This window comes from Cupressus sempervirens, chromosome 4 (genome assembly GCF_028749045.1).
Source record: "Cupressus sempervirens isolate cs-2001-9-10 chromosome 4, ASM2874904v1, whole genome shotgun sequence".
NCBI classification, from domain to species: Eukaryota; Viridiplantae; Streptophyta; class Pinopsida; order Cupressales; family Cupressaceae; genus Cupressus; species Cupressus sempervirens.
The window spans coordinates 465,793,348-465,818,583 of record NC_143121.1 but is presented as its reverse complement, the minus strand read 5'-3'; the positions used below and the strand labels follow the sequence as shown (position 1 = coordinate 465,818,583).

General features: G+C 36.3%; 1 protein-coding gene across 1 annotated transcript in view; it reads right to left on the bottom strand.

Annotated features, from left to right (window-relative positions):
- LOC149561992 (2-oxoglutarate (2OG) and Fe(II)-dependent oxygenase superfamily protein) overlaps positions 1–25,236 on the bottom strand; it is a 60,041-nt gene that overhangs the window by 24,205 nt on the left and 10,600 nt on the right. The window contains exons 3-4 of the mRNA XM_089825528.1: positions 17,749–17,846; positions 17,544–17,641 (exon numbers count right to left, since the gene is read on the bottom strand). Coding sequence (XP_089681654.1) covers positions 17,544–17,641; positions 17,749–17,846 — 196 coding nt within the window. The remainder of the gene's footprint in view (positions 1–17,543; positions 17,642–17,748; positions 17,847–25,236) is intronic.

Sequence of the window (25,236 nt, the reverse complement as noted above, 5' to 3'; positions counted from 1 at the left end):
GATATGAATATCAGGATTTAACTGTGTGATTTTGAGTCAAACTCGATGACCCATGTTTCATGAGTAGTGATTCAACATGAATCCATCTCTCATGAGAATAAATGGAACACCTAGCACTCATTGGATCTAGGTGATGCTCACAAGGGTGAAGCACCGGGACTTCCCGAGAGGTCACCCATCCCAGTACTACTCCAGCCTGACCGCGCTTAACTACAGAGTTTCCTCCATAGTTAAACCCAAAGCTTGCAACCCTATTTGCAAAACCTTCACCAAGTGTTGTGCCTTATGAACCATTCATTAGAAAGCCCCTTAAGCTCATCAATTGATAAGTAGGAGATAATTTCCACAGCTAGTGAAATTGTGATATGAATATCAGCATTTAACTGTGTGATTTTGAGTCAAACTCGATGACCCATGTTTCATGAGTTGTGATTCAACATGAATCCATCTCTCATGAGAATAAATGGAACACTTAGCACTCATTGGATCTAGGTGATGCTCACAAGGGTGAAGCACCGGGACTTCCCGAGAGGTCGCCCATCCCAGTACTACTCCAGCCCGAGCGCGCTTAACTACAGAGTTTCCTCCATAGTTAAACCCAAAGCTTGCAACCCTATTTGCAAAACTTTCACCAAGTGTTGTGCCTTCTGAACCATTCATTAGAAAGCCCCTTAAGCTCATCAATTGATAAGTAGGAGATAATTTCCACAGCTAGTCAAATTGTGATATGAATATCAAGATTTAACTATGTGATTTTAAGTCAAACTCAATGACCCATGTTTCATGAGTAGTGATTCAACATGAATCCATCTCTCATGAGAATAAATGGAACACTTAGCACTCATTGGATCTAGGTGATGCTCACAAGGGTGAAGCACCGGGACTTCCCAGGAGGTCACCCATCCCAGTACTACTCCAGCTTGAGCGCGCTTAACTACAGAGTTTCCTCCATAGTTAAACCCAAAGCTTGCAACCCTATTTGCAAAACCTTCACCAAGTGTTTTGCATTTTTGCATTGCATTTAAGAAACAATAGGAAATAAAATCCCGCATCCTTAAAAGTTGTTAAAATAAAAAAGCTCACTTTTTTTAATGGAGTTAATAAATTTTCATATGGAAAGCTATATCTAGGAAACGGTTTTTTTACAAGAAGTTTGGAGATTACGAGGCATTGGGAAAAATACAAATAAGATAGTTTTGATCACATTACTACTGTTCTTGCAGATTAGCACAATTTTCTTTTAAGCATTCAAGTTTCTGTTAAAACACTCAAGAACATCCAAAGCAACAAAAACATTAAGATATTTGAAAAAGACACAAATTTAGGGGAACAATTCCATTTACAAATACCACCTATCCATGCAACTTCCCTCTTCAGGAAGGAACTCGGGTGTCATGGTTCTAGGTACCACAATGAAACTCAGTTTGGATACCCCTTTTGTCCGTCTAACATCAATTATTTAGTCCTCAAATTTGTCTGCCAATCAATTCAAACTCATTGTCTTCCCAGTCTGTTTGCAATAGCTTGTCCATACCTGGTCTGGTACTTTGGCTAACTAATCTTTCAGGCTGACCAAAGGCTTCACTGTTCCAGTTGAAAATGATGAGGCTTCTATTGATGACGATTGTGGCAATCAAAGAAGTATGAAATGATAATTATAGAAGCTTGAGAGGAATTGAATAAGTCTCAGTGCACTTTTCCATTGGCAAAGCCATTGCTGGGGCATGCTTTTGATGACAAGCCAATGGCATTCTCTGATTTATTCTATGCGTTTGAGCGGTATGTGGCATAATCACTGCCAAGAATCAGCAAGAAAACAAGGCAGATTACCGGTTGGCATTGCCATGAGAAAGTTCTGCCTAAACCAGGGCTGGTGAAAAGTGGCAAAATAGTTGGTGATCTGCACCTACAAAGAACTAAATTGAAATGGAGCACACTTCTGGAGTGGCAGTGCCACCGAAAAATTCTGCCACACATGTTGGAATAATGGCAATGGCATAACTAAAAGTCACAGTGGAAGATTCCAATAAAAGGTCATAATCTATTGCAATGATCACACTTTTCTGTGGCATTAACCACAAGAATCTCTGCCCAGAATAGGGCTAAAACACTGGTTAAGCAAGCCCAACTTGCAAGGACTTAAATAAGGAATGCACATTTTGATTCAAAAACCTTCAAAAATTCTGCTCAAAATCCTGGCTGTAAGTTAACCGTACTAAGCTTAAAAGGTGTAAAATCAGTGACTTTAGATGCATTTTTGAGGTGACACCACCATATGAATATGTTTTCTAGCAGATTCATTAATGATATTCCCCAAGATGATAAAGATGTTAGCAAAGTGCACCTAAAAGCGGGGTAAAAACCAGCAAAAACTATACCAAAATTTAGCAAAAATATGGCAAAGTCTTAAGAGATCCGCACCAGCCAACATTGAAAAGAAATAACAATTTAACAGAGCACAAGATTTTGTGGTTAGAACCACATATATCTGCCAAGCCATTGGTAAAAGGTAGCAATTGCTGTAGTAATGTGTGCACAGCTCCAAAAGCATTATGAAAAGTCTTAACACAACTTTTCAGTGGAGTTGCCAAAGATAATATCCACCCACTTTGCAAGGGAAAATGCGATGTCCCCTTGCTACTTTGCCCTACAATTATCCTTTTAACAAGTACCAATTTCTGATTGAGTACTGATTATTTATCCCTTAATATACAGCACAATGTATCCCTTTCAATGCTGGGAATGAATCCTCCTTTATCGGTGGAAGGGTCACCGCCTTTCATAAGGACTGAGTCACCACTTTTTAGTCTTGCCTTTAAGAATAATATAATATTCCCCAAGATGATCTCCCTTTAATGTCCTCAAATGAAATCTTCTCCTTTATATCTTCCAATGTGAGGGAGAACAGATCTTTAGCATGTCTGCACCTTTGCAATCGCTATAACCTTTCACAATGCCACCCTTTGAAAGACTTATAACCCATCATCATAACTGCCCTTTGAGAGTCACAACTGGTCGTATTTACAACCCCTTGAAAGAGTTGCAACCCTTCATCATTGTTGCCCTTCAAAAAAGTCACTTCCTTGTTTCCTTCACATCCCTTCTTCTTCCATTAATCCTTCTTTAATTCCTAGCCTCTCTTCTTTCTTCCTCCATATCCCCTTTAAAATGAACTCTCTTTCCTTTTATATCTTATGTTGAGAAAATCATAACTCTTCATTGCATATCTCTTGACATTTTATTGAACTTGATTAACATGAAATTATATTTTAATATTATTTATTTATTTGTATAATTCAATTTTTATTATTAAATCCTATTTCAAAAAGTCTACAGTTTGCCCTTCCAAATATTGCTTGTCCTCAAGCAATACCAAATTTTATCCAAATCTCTCAATGTGAGTAGCTTCGGTTGCACAACTCTAATATTAACCAAGACATTGAGAATTTGGAGGGTTTGCAATTTTTAAGACAAGTTTTCTGTCGTCACTTTAAGAGAAGGAACAAGGTCTCTTGTGACAGCAACAAGTTGATTTGGATTTACCCAACTTATGCACAACATGAGTTTGATTTGTTCTAGTTATTCCCATATTCAGAAATATAGAGCTAAACACGAAGCGCAAACTTAAAAACACAAAGTAAACACATCAATGTATGAAGACACGAAGTATTACACCTGAATGTATGAAGACACGGAGCATACATGAAGCATACAGTACACATAATAGACATATTGTTTGATCCACTAATTTATCTTTGCCCTGCATGCTGACAGGATCAGTGCTCTGATACAATCTGTGATGTCCCCTTCCTAGTTTGCCTTAGAATTTGCCCTTTAATGAATACCATTTTCTGATCAAGTACTGATTATTTATTCCTTGATTCACAGCACAATGTATCCTTTCAATGCTTGGGATGAATCCTCCTTTATACTTCATTAGTGGAAGGATCACCCCTTCACATAAGAAATAAGTCACCACTTTTCGTTGTTGCCTTTGAGAATAAAATATTATTCCGTAAGTTGATCTCCTTCCGATGTCCTCCTCAAAAGAAACCTTCTCCTTTATATCTTCAAATGTGGGTGAGGGTCATAACTCTTCATCATGTCTGCCCCTTCACAATGATCACAACCCTTTGAAAGAGGCAACACTTCATCATTTCTCCCCTTTGAGAGTTGTAACCTTTAATACTTACAACCCTTTGAAAGAGCTATAATCCTTCATCATTGTTGCCCTTTGAAAGTCACTTCCTTATTTCCTTTACATTCTTTTCTTCTTCCATTAATCTTTCTTTAATTCCTACTTTATCCTCTTCTTTGTTCCACCATATCAATTTCCAAAATGAACTCTCCTTCCATTTATTTCTTATGTTGAGGGCGTCACAACTCTTCATTGCATATACTTGACCTTTCCATAGACTTAATTAACTTGTAATTATATATATATATATATATATATATATTTTTTTTTTTTTTTTTTTTTTAATTTCTTTTTTTTATTTTTTTTTTTTTTTAAATTTTATATTTTAATTATATTATTATTAATTAAAATTAGTTACTATTTCAGAAAGGGGACATTACAGAATAATTCTTTTAGGATGGCTTTGCTATACTTAAACCCCTCCAAGAACACTTCTACAAGTGGTTTCACAACACTAAAACTGTACTAGTTCAGTCAAAAGGTTACTTAAGACATGAACAAGTTCCAGTGGCTTTATTATGGCAGCAAAAGGGGTATTGATTTGATCCTGAGGTGAAGTTTTATATACAAAAACTAGAGTTTTCAAAGCAAAATCAGCCTTTTCCAGCATCATTGAGCAGACTTTTCTGACAGCCTTCATGGCCTTGTAAGATTTTGCCCAATACTCGTGTTGAAAATTATGAGATCCTAGGATTTCAACTTCTAGTTTTCCTTTTTCCAAAAGCCCTTCTATTTTATTATTATTTAATTATTTTGATATTTTAATTTTATTATTATTAATTAAAATTAACTCCTAATTCAGAAAGGAGATATCACAGAAAAATGATTTTAAGGTGGCTTTGCTATACTAAAAACCCCTCCAAGAACACTTTTACAGTGGTTTCAAAACACTCAAACTGTACTCGTTCAGTCAAGAGGTTGCTTAAGACATGAGCAGTTCCAATGTCTTCATTATGGCAGCCAAAGGGGTATTGATTTGAGCCTGAAAAGTTTTATAGACAAAACTATTACAGATATTTGTTAGTAAACTATTGGATGATCTATTAACAAACAACAAATTGTATTTATAGAGTTTACAGTCGAGATGTTTCTAAAAGGAAACATACAAATAATAGAAAAAATCTATTATACAGGATATTTATAATATCTAAAAGTGACCATTAAAATAGAAATAGAGTAACTTGGAGATAATATTTTTATACCCTCCCTTAATGGTCTAACTTGGAGATAATATTTTAATACCCTCCCTTAATGATCAACTTATCAATGACACCAAGTTGCCTCTTGAATTTGACAAACTTCTCTAGAAGTAGGGACTTGGTGAGAATATCAGCAATCTAGTCAGCTGTAGGAACAAACTGCAAATCTGCGGATCCATCTTCAACCAGATAACAGATTAAATAGCAATAATGTCAATATCTTTAGTGCTCTCATGGAAGAATGGATTTTTAGCATGTTTGAGGACCCCTTTATTGTGGCAACAAGGGATGAAGGGTCTGCCTGAGGATATGTATGTTGGAAAGCACCCTACGAAGCCAAACTGACTCACAACCTACTTTGATTGTTCCCCTCTATTCAGCTTTTGTTGAGGAAAGAGATACAGCCTCCTACTTCTTACTGGTTGAAGTAATAGCACATGTACCCAAACTAAACTGATGCCCCAAGTACACTTTTTATCATCAACTGAGCCTTCCCAATCCGAGTCTGTGTAACCGATAAGTCGAGCATCTTTGGTTCATCCATAGAGGTTATCAAAATCAGGAGTGCCCTTAACATAGCCCAGGATGCGCTTTGCAGCAGCCCAAAGATCTGAAGTGGGACTTATCATGAAGCGAGATATGCAACTCACAGCAAAGCTGAGAACAGGTCTAGTGACAGTGAAATATATCAAATTGTCCACTGGTTATCTAAATGTGGATTCATTCTCAACAAGAAAACCAGATTTGGTTAATAACTAGAGACCAAAGTCTACAGATGCAGATGCGGATTTACAATCCTTTATTCTGAATTTGTCCAGCAAAGCTTGAGCATACTTAGACTAAGAGAAGAAGATGCCATGTGAATATTTCCAAACCTCAACACCAAGGCAATAATGAAGACGGCCACGTCGATCGTATCAAAAGACTGACAGATTTTGTTTGATTTCCTGAATCAACGCTTTAGAGCTACTAGTGATAATCAAATTATCAACATATATAGCTAGAATGATAATATCACTACAAGTAGTCTTGACATACAAATTTGAGTACTTTATCAATTTAAATGTACCATGCCCGAGGAGCTAGTTAAAGGCCATAGAGTACTTTCACTGGTTTGAGTACCTAGTGTTCTTTATTGGCAACTTTGAATCTAGGAGCTTGCATCATGTACAATTCTTCCTTTAACTCATCATTCAGGAACGCACCCTTAACGTATGTTTGATGGACCTTCTAGTCACACTAAGCCGTCATTGCAAGATCTAATCTGATTGTACTCATCTTTTCTCTGGGAGCAAAGATTTCTTCATAGTCAATTCCTTCTCACTTAGAGAAGCCTTTGGCAACAAGACAAACCTTGTACTTATCTAAAGTACTGTCAGGCTTTATTTGACTTTGTATCCCATTTGCAACCAATGGGATTCTTTCCAAAGGAAGATCTGACAAAACCAAAGTGTTATTTTTAAACAGGCTATGATGCTTAGTTTGCATTGCTTCTTCCCATTCAAGTAATCCTTTTTCCCTATATGTATGTTTGAGGTTCATACACATTGTGAATGTTGGCCATTAGAGTAAAATTTACTGAGTTGGAAGGTTTGCTCTTTTTCTAAGCGGTTTTATCCTCAATGAACTTATCATCATGAAGATTGATCATCTTAGCCCACCTTTTAGGCCAAAGAGTATAACTGCTAATATCTGAAGCAAAAGGTGCAAGGAGAGTATCATCATCAAATATAAGGTTGGATGAATCTTGAGCAAAATTAGGCAGTGTGGTCGCATGTCTAGGTGACCCTGTTGGAGAAGGAAGTAGAGAAGAGGCAAAAACAAGAGTTGGATCCTTCTCAATTGAAGCCCTCCCATCAGGTGGACCTAATGGAAGACAGATATTCAACTTGAGCTTGGAGAGATTGATCTTCTAAATTCATAACTAGAGGAGAGAGCTGAAATGGCCCTCGTACCTCATCAAAGACCACATCACGACTTAAGGTGAGATGATTAGTCTTGATGTCAGCTAAGTGAAAGGCTTTGTGATTATCGTTGTAGCTAATTAGCATGAGTTTTTCGCTCTTGACATCTAACTTAGTGCATTTAGCATCAAGGATCTAGACAAATGCAGTGGAGCTAAAAACTTTGAGATGGTTGATTCTAGGCTTACGGCATGACCAGACCTCCTCCAAAATCTTCTTCTTGACAACCACTATAAGAGAGTGATTGAGAAGATGTCTCAGCAATGTGGACAACTTCAACCGAAAAATTCTTTGGAACTTACTTTTGTTGAAGCATAAACCAAGTAATTCCAATGATCATGAATTGCGACGCTCAACAACACCATTTTGCAAAGGGGTGTAGCGTGTTGTTAATTGGTGCCTTATGCAATGTTGATCATATAAATTGGTTAAGAGGAACAGAACTCACCCCATTGTCAGTTCTAAGAATAATAATAAATTAGCCAAACTCTTTTTCTACAAATGATTTGAATTTTTGAAATACAACAAATAACTCTGATTTTTGTCGAAGAAAATAAACCTACATTTTAGACTAAAATCATCAACAAAAAGTAAAAAATACCTGGACCTAGTAACAAAGGGAGTAGCCTTAGGTCCAAACAACACTAATGTGAACTGAAGCTCATGTCAAGCTGAGAAGAATGTCCCAACTCTCGACTGATGAAGAGGAGATTGAGTTCCATATCTAGAACATGGTACACATCAAGGAAAATCGATTTCCTTCCTTTAGGCTAAATCTGGATATTGCCTCTTCCGGCAATGGTGTACTCTTCTCCTCCACAAAAATAACTAAATCTACAAATGGTTGTAAGCAACATTACAAGACTCGGTGAGTCCCAAGGCAAACCAGGCAAAACGAGGTCAATGGCCTCTTGCCTTGGACTTGACCGAGTCAAGGCTAACTCATCAAGTCAGCTGACTCAGCTAACCTACTAAGTCTCATCAGCCTGACTCGGTTGGCAGTCAATGTTAGAAAAGGACCCAAAAAAATTGTTTTTAATGAATTTTTTTTGTTTTGTTTGGTATGTAAACATTCTAAAGCATAAGTTAGACTTGAAAAGGTCATTCTATCACTTGCAAACACAAAGAATAGAAAAAGAAGAGTTGACGGGGGAAGAGTATTGGGGTTTTGGGAGATAAATTAGCAAATCGGTTGGCTCTCATCTATCAGTTGTTGATTGTTTGTGTCACTTTGTAGCTTGCATATAAACATTGAGAGGAGTTAAAAGAAGCATTTAGAGGAGGCTTCTTCAAACTTGGGTTACATTTCCATTTCTAGAGCAAATTTGAAGAGGTAAGATATATTTTTTTCTTGTTATTTTGCAATTTTTTTACATTCATGAATCTTTTTTTATGGTGATGAAAAACTTGAAAAGTAAGCAGCCCTAGTGTGTGTAAATTGGATTTTCTATATTCTAAATGCTTTTGTTTTTTTAATGGTATATTGCAGCAACAGCAACATCATGTCTCAACCTGAGGGTAATGGAACTAGGCCTAAGAAACATGTTATTCCTAGGCATAAGAAAGGAGTTGTGACATGTTGGCATTGTATAACAACATATAATGGGGGAGGCATTAAATTATTGAAATTGCATGTTGCACATATACCAACGTGTGATATCCAAAAATGCAAGGAGGTACCTCAAGATGTTATGTGTGATACGCAAGCTCTCTTAGAGGAATTTGCAAAGAAAAAAGAATTTTAAAAAAAGCAACAAGAAGAGATGGCACAATTAGCTAAAACTAGAAGTGTAGAGGGCTCTTCAAGTTATCATGGACATGGTCACCCTCTAGTTCCACCTTCTACTACTGCATCTCAGACTGCGAGCATTGGGCCTCGGGTGCGTAAGCAAAGATCCTCACTTGATTTCATCTTTGTTCCACGCACAACTTCTAGTGCACAACCATCACTTGATAGCATGGCTTGGAATAAGGAAAAGCATGAGAAAGCAAAGTTGGTACTTGGAGATTTCTTCTTCCACAACAACCTTCCATTTAATTCAGCAAGGTACTTATAATTTTAATTTTTAATTTGTATGTCTTCCCTTGCTTGCATAATAAGTATACTTATATTGTTTATTTAATTTGTTTTAACTTTTAGGTCTCCTTATTGGCAAATTGTCAAAGATGTTATTGTTTGTGGTTCAGGGTTCAAAAGCCCAAACGATGAGGAGCTAAAAGGTCCTATTTTGGAACATCGTGTTGCTGATGTAAAATTGGAAATTAAGGAGCAGCGTAAAGTATGGGTCATGAACAGTTGCACCATCATGACCAATGGTTGGACTGATAGAAGAAATAGAACACTACTGAATTTTCTTGTCTCCTCATCAAGTAATTCAATATTGTACTTAGAAAGTTAGAATTTAGTAATTTAGTAGTAAATTGATTGATCATTGTGATTGTAATGAATTTCTTTATTTTTTCTTAGGTTCCACAGTGTTCTTGAAATCAATTGATGCCTAGGGGAAGACCAAAAATGTTGAGTATCTTAGTGAGGTAATGGAAGAAGTGTTGAAGGAGGTGGGTGACAGGAATGAGGTACAAATTATGACAGATAATGTAGCAAATTATGTTGCTGCTGGTAAACTTCTTATGGAGAGGCACCACCACTTGTTTTGGACCCCTTGTGTTACCCATTGCCTTGAACTCATGTTGGAGGATCTAGGTAAAATTCCTTGGATAAAAAAATGTGTAGAGCAAGCAAGGAATATTTGCAAGTTCATATATAATCATGCTTGGGTCCTCAACCTTATAAAGAGACACAAAGAATAAAGAGTTGTCTCATCCAGCGATCACTAGATTTGCAACAAATTTTCTCACGTTGAAATCTTTTCTTAACACAAAGGCTGGTTTGAAAGGTATGTTTGTATGTGAGTGGACAAATTCATCATATGCAAAGCTCAATGCAGCAATTGAAGTGGTTGATCGGGTTTTTAATGAGAGTGCCTTTTGGAAACCCGCCAAGGAGATTGTGGAGGTAATTTTCTTTTTTGTGCTCATTTCTATTTCATTTCACTATTTTTGTTAAAGTTTTAAACACTTGTTTATGTTCATTGACATTCACATTTTTCATTTTTAAATGGAAAACTTAAAGCTTAATGTTTTGTTTTCACAATAATTGCAGTTCATAGAGCCTCTTATTGTTATCCTACAAATTGATGGGTTACATTGATGAGAGCATAAATAGTGCAAAAGAGGCCATTCGAGCTTTTTATGCAGGGAATGATGAGAAATGTGGTCCTGTATGGGATGTTATTGATAAGCAATGGCACAATCTACTTCATAGGCCTATACATGCAGTTGTCCACTTTCTTAATCCAGCATACCAATTCAGCCCAAATTTTAAGGTTGATGAAGAGGTGTTGAGTGGCTTCTATGATGTTATAGAGAGAATGTCACCCATTGCAACTATTGGAACAATTATAGTTCGTGAGATAGAGATGTATAAGAAAGCAGTAGGAGGCCTATTTTCACGAGACTTATGCAAGAAAAACCAGACAAAACTAATGCCTGGTAGAAATATATTATTCCAAATTCTAAATTTTATTTTATTACCACTTTAGAATCTAGAATCTAGAGTGATAAAGTCAAATTTATAGAACTGATTTAAAATTTTCTTGTTTCAGATGTGTGGTGGGAGATGTTTGGCAGTAAGGTGTCAAATCTACAAAGGATTGCAATTCGTATCTTGAGCAATCCATCTAGTGCTTCAGGATGCGAACGCAATTGGAGTATGTTTGAGCATATAAACTCAAAGAGGCGCAACAAGTTGACAGCAAAAAAGTTGAATGGTCCTGTTTTTGTCCACTACAACCTTCGCTTCCGTCACAAATAGATTTTGGGCACCGACACATCTCCCATTGTATTAAAGAAGGTTGATATACAAGCAGAGTGGAACACAGAGGTTCATGATCATGTCTTCAGTGATGAAGACTTGGAGTGGGTTGATCAAGTGGATCGAAATGTAGAGACAGTAGAGGAAGCTAGAGCACAAGGAGACCCAGTGCAGGACCCTAAGGCCGAGAGTGATGGATCCGACTCTGATGGTGAGGATTATGAGGATGAGGAGGATAATCATGTCGCTGAGGTTCAACCTTAGACAGGGAGAGAGGATGGCTCTAAAAGCTTTCATAACCTATCTTAGGCGTACTCGTAGGAAGACATAGGCTACTATGAGCCTTTCTTTTGATATATGTTTTGAACTTTTGATTTAATGGATTGCATATTCCATGAATATTGTAGATATTTCACAATTACACTTTATTTCAGGTTTCTATTGTGTTATTCAATTTAACTTTATGTAATTTCTTTCAAAAAATCGCATTTATACTTAGGTGATCTATGAAAAGTTGTATATGTGTACAAAGTCACTTCTATTTATCTCAATTATTGTGTATTTGAAGTTAAGTGGCTAAAAGATGCATGAAAAAAATTTAAAATCCTCAAAATCTTTGAATTTCATGGGTCTTTTAATTTGCCATGTCCGACCGTTGAGACCAAGTCTGAACCCAATTTGGGCCTGACCAAGTCCAAGCCAAGTCTGAGGTTGGTAACATTGGTTGGAAGTACATAAACTAATCCCAATAATTAGTGACGTGGCAAGAGGCACTTGAGTCAAAAAACACAATATACCAAGAAAAGCATCTTACATGATCTCTAGATCTTTTAGCCATGAAGGCATAAAAGGCAAATTCACTTGGCTTAGTATGCTTTGTAGCATGCGCTTGAGGTTGTGAACCAAATTTAGCTTGAGCAACTAAGCAATTTTTGCACTCCATATGACCAATCTTATGGCAGTAGTTGCACAAAATATTTTTCTTCTTTGGGCCTTCCGATGTCTAAGTACAAGGATCCTGCTGAGAAGACAGAGAGAACAAATAGTGGTTTGGGGCTTTAGTTGAAAAGTCTAGATACTTAGAAGATCATCTCATATCGCTACCAAATTGTTGCTTCCAATGATCTTGTTGTGGAAGCATTATACAGAGAGAGGAAAACGAAATATCAAAATGAACACAACATTAAGAGTTTCAACAAATTGATCACAGGAATATGGGGGACTCTTCAGAAAGCTTATCACCATGTCTTCTTCCATTTTGCATCCAATGGCTTCCAACTGATTATGAATATTCTTGATTTTATTGAGATGATCCTGAAGGGATACTTGATCATAGCATGTTCTTGAGAAAGAATGCACGCCTTTTATCCAAGGTTTCATGCAAACCTTTTAGATGGCTCCAAATTTTTGCAGTTGTTTGACTAAAAGGAACCTGCAGGAGTTGATCATCAATGATAGAAAGTTTGATGAGCATGATAGCTTCTTATTTTTCTCTTTGCATGTTTCCTCGAAATGTTTAGTCACACCCAACACAATTTTGGCATGAAACGTACTCAAATTGTCATCGTATGTTGCTTCAAGGTATTAAGTTCTTGTCATTGAACTATATTTTATTATAGTCCCAATAGAATATTGATCAAAGGTGCCATTGCATGCTTTCAATGGTACAAATAATGAGATGACTAGATGATTGAATGCATAAATTTGGATGTGTTGATTACAGAGGCAATGCAGGCACCTATTTCAATGGGAATCTGTTGGCACAAAATTCAAAATTCGAGGCACGGGCATTGAGGCACCCGAAAAGTATGAAGACAACCTAGTTGAGGTCTCAAAAAACCCACTACGAATCTAAAATCAAAAGTTTGAACAGACCCAAAAAATAAAGATTTTGGAAGAAAACCTAGTTGGCTGAAGATGAAGGTTAATAACGGCAGAAAAAAGATTGAAAAGGCTTCAAAAACGAAGCTTGAATAGATCAAACCCTTTAAAAGATTTAAAAACGACCACAGTTAATGGTTAAAACTGAAAAACAATGCACCAAAAACGCCATTTTTATGCAGTTTATCAACCCAAAAAGTCGTAGAGAAAAGAATTAGCCAAAACGGAGATGGTGTGGACAAAATGCAAGCCTCGCAGCTTGTACAAATCGTAGCTTGAAAAAAACATTAGATTCGAGCTCATGCAAAAGAGAGAGGGCAACAAAACAAAGAAAACAATCATAAAATGTGATTGTGCAAGCCAAGAAAACGCACATACAGAAATGCGCCAGAAAAAGGCCTTGATCATGGAGAATCTGAGTTTCCAGATTTTCTCCTAGACCTGGGAATTCCTGGTTGAATTCTCTCAAAAGACTGTTCCTTGCCAAATTTTGTCAAAAGTCTGCCACAAAGACCAAATTTTGCAGGAAATTCTCTAAGAGGAACTCAGGCAGAAATTAGATGACTTTTGGGCGACTTTGGTTTCTACAAGAGGAACCCAGACAAAATTTTAGAGAATTTTGAGCCATATTACAAATGTAAATTGGTAAAATATTGGATAATCTATTAACAAAGAAAGAATTGTTCTTATAGAGTTTATGATCAAGACAAAGAAACATACAAACAATAGAAAGAATTCATTATATAAGATATTTACAATATCTAAAAGTGACCATTAAAATTGAAATAGAATAGCTTAGGGATATTAATTTAATAATAACCTGGAGGTTTCAAAGAAAAATCAGCCATTTCCACCATTCTTGAGTACAAGCTTTTGTGACAGCCTTCATGGCTGTCTGATTTTGCCCAATACTTTTGTTGAAGGTTTGAGTTACTAGGATTTCAGCTTCTAGATTTTAATTTTCCAAAAGCCCTAGGCAGTAGTTTGTGATTTGGTAATCTCAAAAAAGAGTAAGATTTCCAAAAATAGGGATTCAAATTCAGTAGACTCGTATATCAGTATATGACAGTATTGATGAAATCACCATGGTCAGAACTATAGTTTGAAGTCATCATGTTGGTATTGACAGGGTACTTATCAATTCATGTTCGTAGAATTTCAATAATTGTTAAGAGGTTCTTGTGTTGGTCCCAATGAGCTCACCACAAATGTGTATCAGATGAATCTTTCTATAGTGGCAAAATCCAAAGGAGTGTGGGAGCACCTATACAATTAACCTTTTCATGTTGCATTCCCTAAAGCTATTAAAATAAAATAAAAATCTTTAAATTTTTGTCCCATAAGACGTGCTTTGGCAAACATACCATTAAAATATCCAAACTCACAAGGAGCTTTTAGCCATCTGGTAATATCAGCCTCGGAGTCCCTCCTAAACAACCAAGTTTTTACATTTAAAAGAATTGGTCAAATTGAAGCCCTCCAAAACCATTGGTCCTTCTACTTCATTATTCATCCTAGAGCCTCAAAATAAAAAACACCTCAAAGAAGGAGAAGGCAACACGACCCCTACTACAGCCCAACCTTGATTACCCTAGGTTGCCCCATCAAAGTTCAATTTAAAAGGCTTCAAAAAAGTTTTCCAATGTTCAGAATGTGTCAATTACCACCAAGGTAACTACAACAACAAATATTACCAAATAGTCTAGAACAATTCTAAAAGTTAGAAGATAATTCTAATGGACAGATTTCAAGGACATTGCTAACAAAAAGATTGATCATTCTGCTCTCCTCTTCAAAAAAAATATTAAAACTTGGACAACTTAAATCAAGATATAGATCAAAAAGAAGAGATGGGTATTCACAAAAAGGATGGGACAGCACAATTTCATCAGCTAAGCATGCTGCAAATGTGCATTTGCCACATTGACTTATATTCTTGAATGATTATGTTTATTATGACACTGACAAAATTCCTTCCAAAAGAGATAACATGACCAAAACATGCATACATATGCATGGTGTACACAAACATATGTATACACGTGTATGTTTATGCATAGTTCATAAATATCATTATCGGCAACTTATCATCGAGGGCAGAAAAAGATATCGGCAAATATCAAAGATAAGTCAGGAACTTCTCAGCAAAATACAGGAACTTCAAAAATTGCTTGAATTAATTAGAAAATGCATTATTTTTTTGCAAAATTCAATAAGGAGATGCACCTAATGAGTTACTAAATGAGTAAACAAACCAAACAAGCTGGTCTAGATATATGTAAATGCAAATAGGATACGAAATTGCATCCTAATGTGGAATGTTGATGGCCCATAGCCATAGTCTCATAGTGTCAACTCTAACGCAAACTAAAAGTAGCAAATTGTCTTTGTAAAAAATATAAGCAAACACAAGTGTCACGTACAATATCAAAACAGTCTATATCGTTTAGAGTTATTAGATTTCCACAATCATTAGTATTACTATTCAGTTTCTGGATTTGATTGTGTGAATGATTTTTATCATCAATGTTTCGGATCACACTACGTAATCCATCATCAGGATGTTCATGCAAATGAAGAGAGGAGAAAAATGGCAGATTGCAGACCAAGAATGCAATAATAGTCTATATCTTCCTCTTCCCCTTCCCGGCAGCTCTAGTAAAATCTACTATAGTGGAAGGGGGCCTAGCCCTAGAAGTCTATTGCAGTTGTGGTTGTGACTCAACCTCCATCCTAGATGTGGACGGTGTTGGTACTGGTAATGACTCATCATCTGTATCCTCCTCACTCTCAGTTCCCCCATCCTCATCTTGAATGTCATCCAATCCTATTGTGAATCCACCCTCCTCCATAGCCTGCCTCTACAAATCGTAGATATCCTTTGTAAACAATCACGGCTACTCCTGTGATGTCCAATAACAATAAGGATCCATGTCATCCAAATCAAGTGGACAAGTTGGTGCTAACTTTAACTTTATTATGTGCAACTTAAGGTTACATTGCACAAAGACAAGGTCATTGAGGCGTATTTGTGCTAAGTTGTTCCTCTTCTCTGTGCGAATGGCCTTGAATAAGCTCCAATTATGCTGCAAATGACCTTCTTTCTCCTCTTTTCCCTTTCCCTCCTCTCCAAATCTGTTTTTCCGCTTTAAAAAATGTGCTTTGCCCTTTATCGGGCCATACCTACCTATAACAGGCCTGCGGGCGATATGTTTGCTAGCTATCGTGATAAATAAGAGATATATCGTCAATATTTCATCAACTTCTCTGTGATAAGTTGAAGCTTCTCTGAGATAAGTTGTCAGTACTTGGCAGGAGGCAGAAAATACAGCGATAAGTAGATTTATCACAGATATATCTGCAATATTTTGAACTATGTGTATACGTAAACTATATGTGTGTACCTAAGGCTTACCCAGTCAATAAGATTTTGTTTTGCAAAGGGATGAAATATGGGAGTATATCATCACGGCTTTCATAACTCAAGACCCAAGTTCAGATTCCCAAGAGACATGTTACATGGGATTTTAGCCTTCCATAATCAATTATAGTAAACAATATTTTTATCAGATGTAATAAGTTCAGGCAATAAACCATTAGGATTTTCATAGAGAGACCATCGTCAAGTCCCCAACAGACATTTTCCATGCTCAGATGTATAAATGTTGAATGTTTAATCTAAGTAAACTACCACTTCCATTTATGGGTGTTATATACCCCTCTGAACAAAGCCAAGTGCAAGTCCTAGATGAATGTGATAGAATAGATACCCCTCCCCCACATTGTGGTTTCTAAATTGAAATGTGCTCTAGTAGGTAAATTTACCAATCAAACAGTAATTATCAGTATAACAGGCACTAACAAACACCTTTTCTGGAGACAAATTCTACGATTTCTGCAATCAATCGTGCTTAGAGCTATGAGATATTACAAATTTTCATGAAAGGACATAAGGATGGCATATGATCTTCAATGGCTCTTTAATCACTCTATTATTAATAGAATATATATATATATTATGTTTAATATAGAATTGTATCCACGACCATCAGAGGCAGACGCCCATCCTTGTGGGAGGCAATTCTTCCAATTTGTAAAGGTGGGCCAATAACTAACCACAGTCCTCTTTGAATTCCTTATCTTATATAGGGTGTTTCAAAACGTGTTACCAAAGTAATAAAATGAGACTGAATTATATTGTCAGATTATTCAGAAAAGTTCCTTCCACCAATTAGCTACTTTTAATTTTGTCGGTGGATGAAAGTGAATTCAATCTTAAAAGAAGGTTCCTCAATGACAGTGCAAAAGTTAGAACCAAAACTTTTAGCTATAACATCGAAATCAAAATAGCAAGAACACATGATACATAATCAAATTCAATTTTTAAAATAGAGCATTAAGGATGAGATAAAGCAATGGCTACATGCCTACTGGTATGAAGGTAAAATCAGCAATTCTTTTCTCAATGCCTCTTATAATTTTATCTTGTCCCCGTCTTAAAAATGTTCCTGAGCTTGTACGAACTCTGCAGTTTATCATATGGGAAAAATGTGAGCCTAACAAACAGCGTTACCAAATAACTGTTATAAATAAATTAAGCTCAAACCAACAATGAGATACATATTCACAAACCTGCTATCTTTGCTTTTTCCAGTTGCACTATCCACCACAGTTGACTTCACCATGTGTGGCTTTGCAAGACTGATTAGATACTCACATTCCTCCTTAGTCTGTTGAATAACCAAAAATCAATTGCAGAGAACACTGATCTGCCACAACCCCAGGACCCTTCTATCTTAAAACACTTTTCTATCAATTTATGACTTACTAGAAATAAGGATAAGTGCTGCTTGAGAAATGGGGAGACTTCAAGAGGCTACCCTGTAAATAATTTTATCCTATCTTTCATGAACAAGAGTTAACAATACAGTGACATTACTTGAGGCAATGACAAAGATAATGCATCCAAGTCTACACACGCAAATTTAAAAAGAGATGAGTCCAGATGATCAAATGCATCAAGGATAAATAAGTGCTCATGAAAGATGTTAGAGGACTGTTTGGTCACACAAAGAGGCAAGTTTATCATGTGTAAGCCCCAAGATATAGATGAAGCATATATTCATGCCCACTACCTTGAGCTACACAGAAAGGGGAATTATTCCACAAAAATAACAATGGTCATGAACAACAGCATGGAGGTACCAAGCATAAGGATACATAAAGGAAAGAACAGAATGGACATTAGTTCCACTGTCAGCTCAAAAAGAAAAGGTAAGGGCAAACCACATTACACACATTGAGATAAGCATGGCCATATAAATGAGGAGTTTTGGAAGCTGAATCCAAAATTAGCCCCTTCTGATGAGGAAGATAAAAGAAATGGCACATAATTTCAATCAAATCCAATTTCCCATAACTTGCTACTGAATTAGAATTCAATGTTGTTTATCATGCACATCCATATTCATCAGGGTGGCCGTAATGCAAAATGGACACAAACGTAACCAGGAAATAAAAGCTAGCATTCAGTCTACATCCAGACCATATAGCTGAAGTATCATTTGGCATTGTGCCATTAGAGATCCACGGTGTAATCTTAATTAGTCCCTATGTTCATGTGGGATACTATATTCTTCAGGTGCCAGAATCAATACAGACAGAGGTTGAAAGGCATGAATTTCATTGTGAAATCATATGCTAGTAGATCCAATTGTCATTGCTAGTACCTCAAGTAGTACAAGGCTAATCAATGCCAATGGATGCATTTATTCTCCAGTGAATAAGGACCAGTACAGGCATAACAAAGCTGCTCGTGGGGCTGTTGTGAAGCTTCCAACTGAAATAGAACAATGAGCTCAAGGGTGGAGAGTGCATAGAAGTACAAGACTGACTCAAGGAAACTCAAGGAAGCAAGCATGTTCAATTCAAAGAGAAAGTAGAGTGTATGACTCAAGTGGAAACCACAAAGGTGGGCAGACTTTTTCCTTGAGTTCCATTTTAATTTTTAGCCAATGCGGTATGTGGATCACTCATAGGACAGATTGGTGTCCATGATTGGGCTTGGGTGATGCAAACCAAGGCAAGAAAGACATTTGAAAAGGCATGTGAACTATGAGTTTTTCACTTTAATTTAATAAAGTCCTAAGGCTTTTGGGCACCACAAGCCCCTTGGATAGGGAGGTCTAATCTGAAAATGGCTGGCATGTATAGAACGCAAAGGTCATATAACCAAGCACATACTGCAACTACATTTGCAGCAAAAAAAAGATCACTTATAGTGGTCTTTAAGAGCATTAAGTATTGCTGTAGTTTTATTTGAAGCAAAGGAGAATCTCTTCACCAGAGCTGTACATGTGTTGGAAGAAACTGCAGTTGATATACTGGCCATTGCAGGTAATTGTTAACATGTCCCAAATCATTTGTGAGTATTGCTTATGAGGGGAATGTTATTGAGAGTGATTCAAGTTGCCTTCAAAAATGCTGCTAATGCCAGAAAGAATAGACAATGAATAGTTGTCTGTGGAAATTGACTCTATGGACATTGCATGACGTTTAGAACATCAATATATGTATGTAGAATCAAAAGTTTACCCCCATGCTAGCTGAAAGTCATACTTGGGCATGCAGTGGCAGTTGGAAATTTGGAAAAGTAGAGGAACAATGGAACATTGAAGGGCCAGACTTGTTGATACTGGCAAGAACAAATAGTTTACATTGGCAGTTATTCATTATTGTAATATCTTTTCTTTAAAAACTTATTATTGTGCACAAATTCACCAAATCCTAACCAGCACTGAATGGCAATTCAAAATACCTTCATGGACTGTGATTCTTACTACTGATTCTATCCTTAATTCTTCCTTCGTAATGTATCCAATTCTCTTAGTTCTTGAGAAGCAAACTGTCCTTGAATAGAAGATGTATTTCTCAATATTGTACATTTCAAACTCTAATATAATTTGCTGTGCTTTAACACAAAGTGCTGGTACTGTTTACCAACCTGACTATACCCTCTAATCTCTCTTACATAGATCTAAAACTGTCATGTGGTTACCAGAAATGGAACAGTTAAAATCCTGAACTGGCTGAACTCATTTTTAATATAAATCTGTCTTCAAATCCATTATAAACCAATTACGAACAAGGATAACTTTAGTGGCTACTATTCGCCAATTGGCTAATCTCACTCATCAGGGACCCCTAATTTGGCTCTTTTTTTTTTGCACTTTTGGGGTGGCCATGTCGCCTACACTTTACAAAAATTGGGTCTCATGCTTAGGTCAATCGCTAATAATAATACAGAAGTATTTGTATTTTAGTGATGACTTCACCTATGGAATCTAATTTTTCCATGAGGTAAATTAAATATTTTCACCTATAATTTCCAAGGCTTATCTTAATTGATGATCATATTCGCCAATATTTGATAAGAATTTAAGTTAGGTTACAGGTTAAGTAGTAGATTTGACATGTGTATCTATTTTGGAGACTTTCCATGAAACTTAATATCCTTTCTCACTTTGGCCCAAAATATATTTGATTGGGGACCATGTCTTATTTCGGGGACTTTCTTTAATGCTTGGTATCCTTTTAAAAGTTTGGTCCAAAATAGAATTTAGGCCAATGATTTAGGATCACACAACAATTATAAATAATATGGGTGCTGCTCACAAACCACCATTCAATAATTTGGAGGGAAACTGTACTGATAAAAGTGGGCTAAATTTGACCTTCAAGTTTGATAGATAATTAGGCTCTATATAATAATAATAATAATAATATCATGATTTCTATATCAATATCATGATTTCTAGGTATGTGTACTTCTATCTGCAATTTTCTTCAATAATAAAAGATCCACCAAGATTTTATAGAATTTTCATACAATTGGAAAAAAAATTGTAAATATAATTAAAAAAATTCCTACTTTAAAGAAAAAATTCACCAATAGAAACTCATTTTTTCCCCTCAACTAATGTTCGATTCGCCAAAATTTGATACTTTTTTCCAAAGGGGGTTTTTTTAAGTTATCCCTAATTACAAATTGCCATGATCCTTAACCAATTCGTCCTCTTGAAACCCTAGATGGTGGCCTTAAAATCCACAAAGATGAATCCTGATAACCAATTTAAATTCAGACAAATTTGCACAATAATGATCTCTATAAGCAAACACAGAAAAAAATTGCAGGTTTTTGTCCTTGAATTCCAAACCTAGAGCATTTTGATTACTTCAAATAAACTTGAATTATAAGAGACCTTATTTTATTGTTTCATTTTACTTGAAATCATAGTTGTATGAGGACAGGGGTACAGGCACGAATATGGGTACAGCAATTTTCCAAAACAGGGGACAGGGGTACGGGTATGTCAAATTTTTTTATTATAATTTTAATATCTTAAATAAAACTTGAAAATGAGTCACGACGTTTAGAGTTTTCAAGAATGGGGATATGTTTGCAGATGTGCAAGTTTTCACTGATTTAGTTTCAAATTTGCAATATGTTTAAAAGAATATATATGCTATATGAAAATCAAAAAATCGGAAAACCTATATGTTTTGAATACCAATGCATAACACAGAAGGAAGACTTTAAGTATGAACAAGGTGGTCATAAATCATTTAACGACATATTGCAAATGATAAATATTAAACTTCTAACCTGAATAGTGATAAAGTTTAGCAGTTTACTGTTCAGTGTTAATCAATTGACAATATTGTATCAAAATTTCAAACCGATTACATATTAAATTATGCTTCATAAATAGCAGGCTGTTACACAAACAAAAATCCAACATGCAGAAAATGTTACTGTTTTTCCTCCAAAAAATTAGCAAGTGCTGACATGGTGTTTTACCCTACAGGGTACATACCCCAAGGAGTACCTGGTACAGCAAATGTGTCCCAATACCTGCTACACGTTTCAGGGGTTTGGCTACGCTTACCCGTGGAACTGTGCTTAAAACCCTCTTTATTATTTTAAAATAAATTAATAACACTTAAATGGCCCTTTTTATTTCATTAAGATCCTCAAGTAATTATTATACTCTCATTTTGTAGTGTAAGATTCCCAAGGCCCAAAATAAATGAATGATGGGCGCTTCGGTATCAACTTGGCTTCATTTCAAAAAGGGGCAGTTACAGTCCACCCTTCCTAAGATTGCTTGTCAAGCAATTGCAAACTAGGATGCTCCAAAATTTCTTCTCCAATTTTTTGAGTCTTTCTAAAGATACCAATGCCAAATCAATCTTGGAAATACTCGCTTCCATAATGATGCAATGTATTTCATTACTATCTATCTGTTGCTAAGTCTTGCTAATGTGGTTTCTTAGTAGCTGTATCTTTATTGTCATCATACAATTTGTGCTTGACCATATGTATTGGCCTACAAATTTCCTGAGCCATACCCAACTATGCATATTGCTCTGCCCCCACACTTTCTAACTTTCTCGAGGCTTTATGAAAAACCATTTCACCATTCAATTTCTATTCACTGCTCTGATATTAGTACCAGTTGCAGAGCTTAAATAGGAGATGTCTACACTGTCTACCTCCATTTTTAAAGTGTGTTATTCAAGTGTACGAATATATCTGCATCCATCTCAAAAAGATGGTTATTTGCACCATAGAGGAAAATTGGAATATTATACATGCTACCACATTGGTAATCAGTTTCCTATTCAAACCACTCATACTGGCTTATTCTCTTCAAAATCCATTATCTCTGATTCCCAGTTCGTGTCAACCTTCCCAACTTGCTTATCATTAGTTATCAGTCTAACGACTCAAAACCATTGACTGTAACTGTTGATGCTGAAGTTTGTAGCTGTGATAGAGATCTCTATCTCTGATTTTATGAGAGAGAAATTTGTTTGTTATGACCGTTATGGTCATCCTCAGCTAAAAGAGATATTTGGGATTATATATAAGTTAATTTTATGTAAAAAGGAATATGGCATACGTCACGCGAAGAGGCATGCGTATGGAAATCTAAAGTGTTGAATATGTGGAAATATAAAGGGTCTTATTTTTGGGATTCAAAAAGACCTTTGTGTGAAAGACGAAGAGTCTTATGCAATCTATTTATGTGATTGTTTGGTACATTATAAATAATAAAAGTGAAATATTTGTACTTCAACATTTTCATAATCAATAAGGGAGATATTTTGCTGGTGTGGCTAGGTTTTTTTTTCCTTCAAGTGGATAATTTCTTGTGCCTTTCGTAATTTCTTTCTATCTTTTCTTATTGCTGATTATCTTTAATTCTGGGCAAAAACTTAACATGGTATCAGAGCCGGGTTAGATAACAGCCTAGGAATTTGATAGAGGACTCAACGGAATCTTGGTTCTGCTGGAAGTGAATTTGTGACTGAAATTCACATTGGTGCAAATTTGGTGAAGTCTGGTGTTCAGATAAGTTTTATTCATAATATTAGTGGTGTATGCCTGAAAGTTAATATTATGATTTTTTTAGCTTTTGATGATATAATAAGTTATTGGTATCATGTTGGAGGATTCGGTTCCTTTTAGGCTTCTTGATAAAATATTTAATGGAGATTTTTTAAATATTGCTATCATTGCTGAATCAAATTCGTGGGTCCGTCATTTATCTGCAATATTTATTGCCTGTAGGAACAAATAATTCTTATATGCGGGGACTAATAATATTTTCAGCTTTTTTTCCTAAGGCCGTCTCCCCTCAGCGTGAGCCGATTTTCAGAACATCTATGCTCTTAGCGGACTGTCATCAATGGGAGTATTAAACAAAAGACTCTTCTCTTCATCTGCAACAACAGCTATCATCATTGAGCAAGGGGAGAAACGGAATAGTGGTGCTGTCGTTGGAGTCACAACACATATAGTTCTGCTGTCCATTTTTAAAACGAAACTCTGGAGACATGCAACTAAGGCATGGTCAATACCATCAAAGTTTAACAGTCATGTCGGGAGCAGATCAACTCTCTGTACATATCGGGAATCGCACAAAAGATGTATCATTATCATTTGGGGCAGTTGCCAGTTGATGTGTATAAATGCCAAAGATGGGAGTTTCGCACAAAAGTTGTAACATCTTAATAGCAAGAACCTCATCGCCATGACTACTGTGCAACTGGATTTATTTCACCATACTTGCTGCAGGAGTGGGTGAAGACTTTACAAAGTCGGGGCCTCTTCCTCAGAAAAGATGTTATATCTATTCTGGGGTGAGTTCATAAATTGTGGAAATGCTGCCTTATTGCACAATTGTTTGAGATTTCTGCGGTGTGAACGAGTAACACATCCAGGCTATTCAATTGTTGATCAATGGAAAGTGTGATTTGAATCGTATTTCAGTACTGAGTGCTGAGTAAAGAATCTGAGAAGTGCATGGATTTTATTGTCATTTTCTTTGTTAATCCTGTCGTGGACACCGCATCTGTAACGGCTTAGCAAGTCTTATCATGTTCTCCCCGCGTCAGATAAGTAACGGCTGAGTCGGTGATTGTGATCGTCAGTAATGGAATAGTCGGACTGGTTTCAGGCATCACTAGCAAAGAATCGTCTAAGTTTTTGTATCCCAAGATGAAGGTCGAAGAAATATTTTCAGCCCAAGCCTCGAATGTCAATAACAGTTGTCCAATTCCATCACACGTGTTGGATTTCTGTCAAGCTCTATGGAAAGATTGTCCAATTCCACCTCACGTGTTGGATTTTGGATTTCTGTCAAGCTCTATGGAAAGCACAATCTTTCCAGATTGTTGTAAAGAGATAATTATTACTTTTAAGGTGGATTGGAGTTTTCAAGCAGCGTGCTAGACATAATGGCATGAGAATGGGAAGTTTCCTAGTTGCAATCAATCATGATGGCTGATGGAAAGAATTTAGTGAGTGACGATTTCTATGACCACCGGGGAATGTCTTTCCATGTCACACTGCCATTCTGAGGATCTGATTAATATGTGTGAAGATCGCTGCAAGATCAGTTTGTTGTTAGCATGAATCATGTCTAGATTTTGAATCAAGTTATTCGCTCAGGAAGAATTTAAGATCAGGCAGAACCATGGGATTTGAAACTTCATAATCAAAGTCTTGTTTAATTGTTGAGCTGCGTGATTGGTGGGCATACATCAGCCATG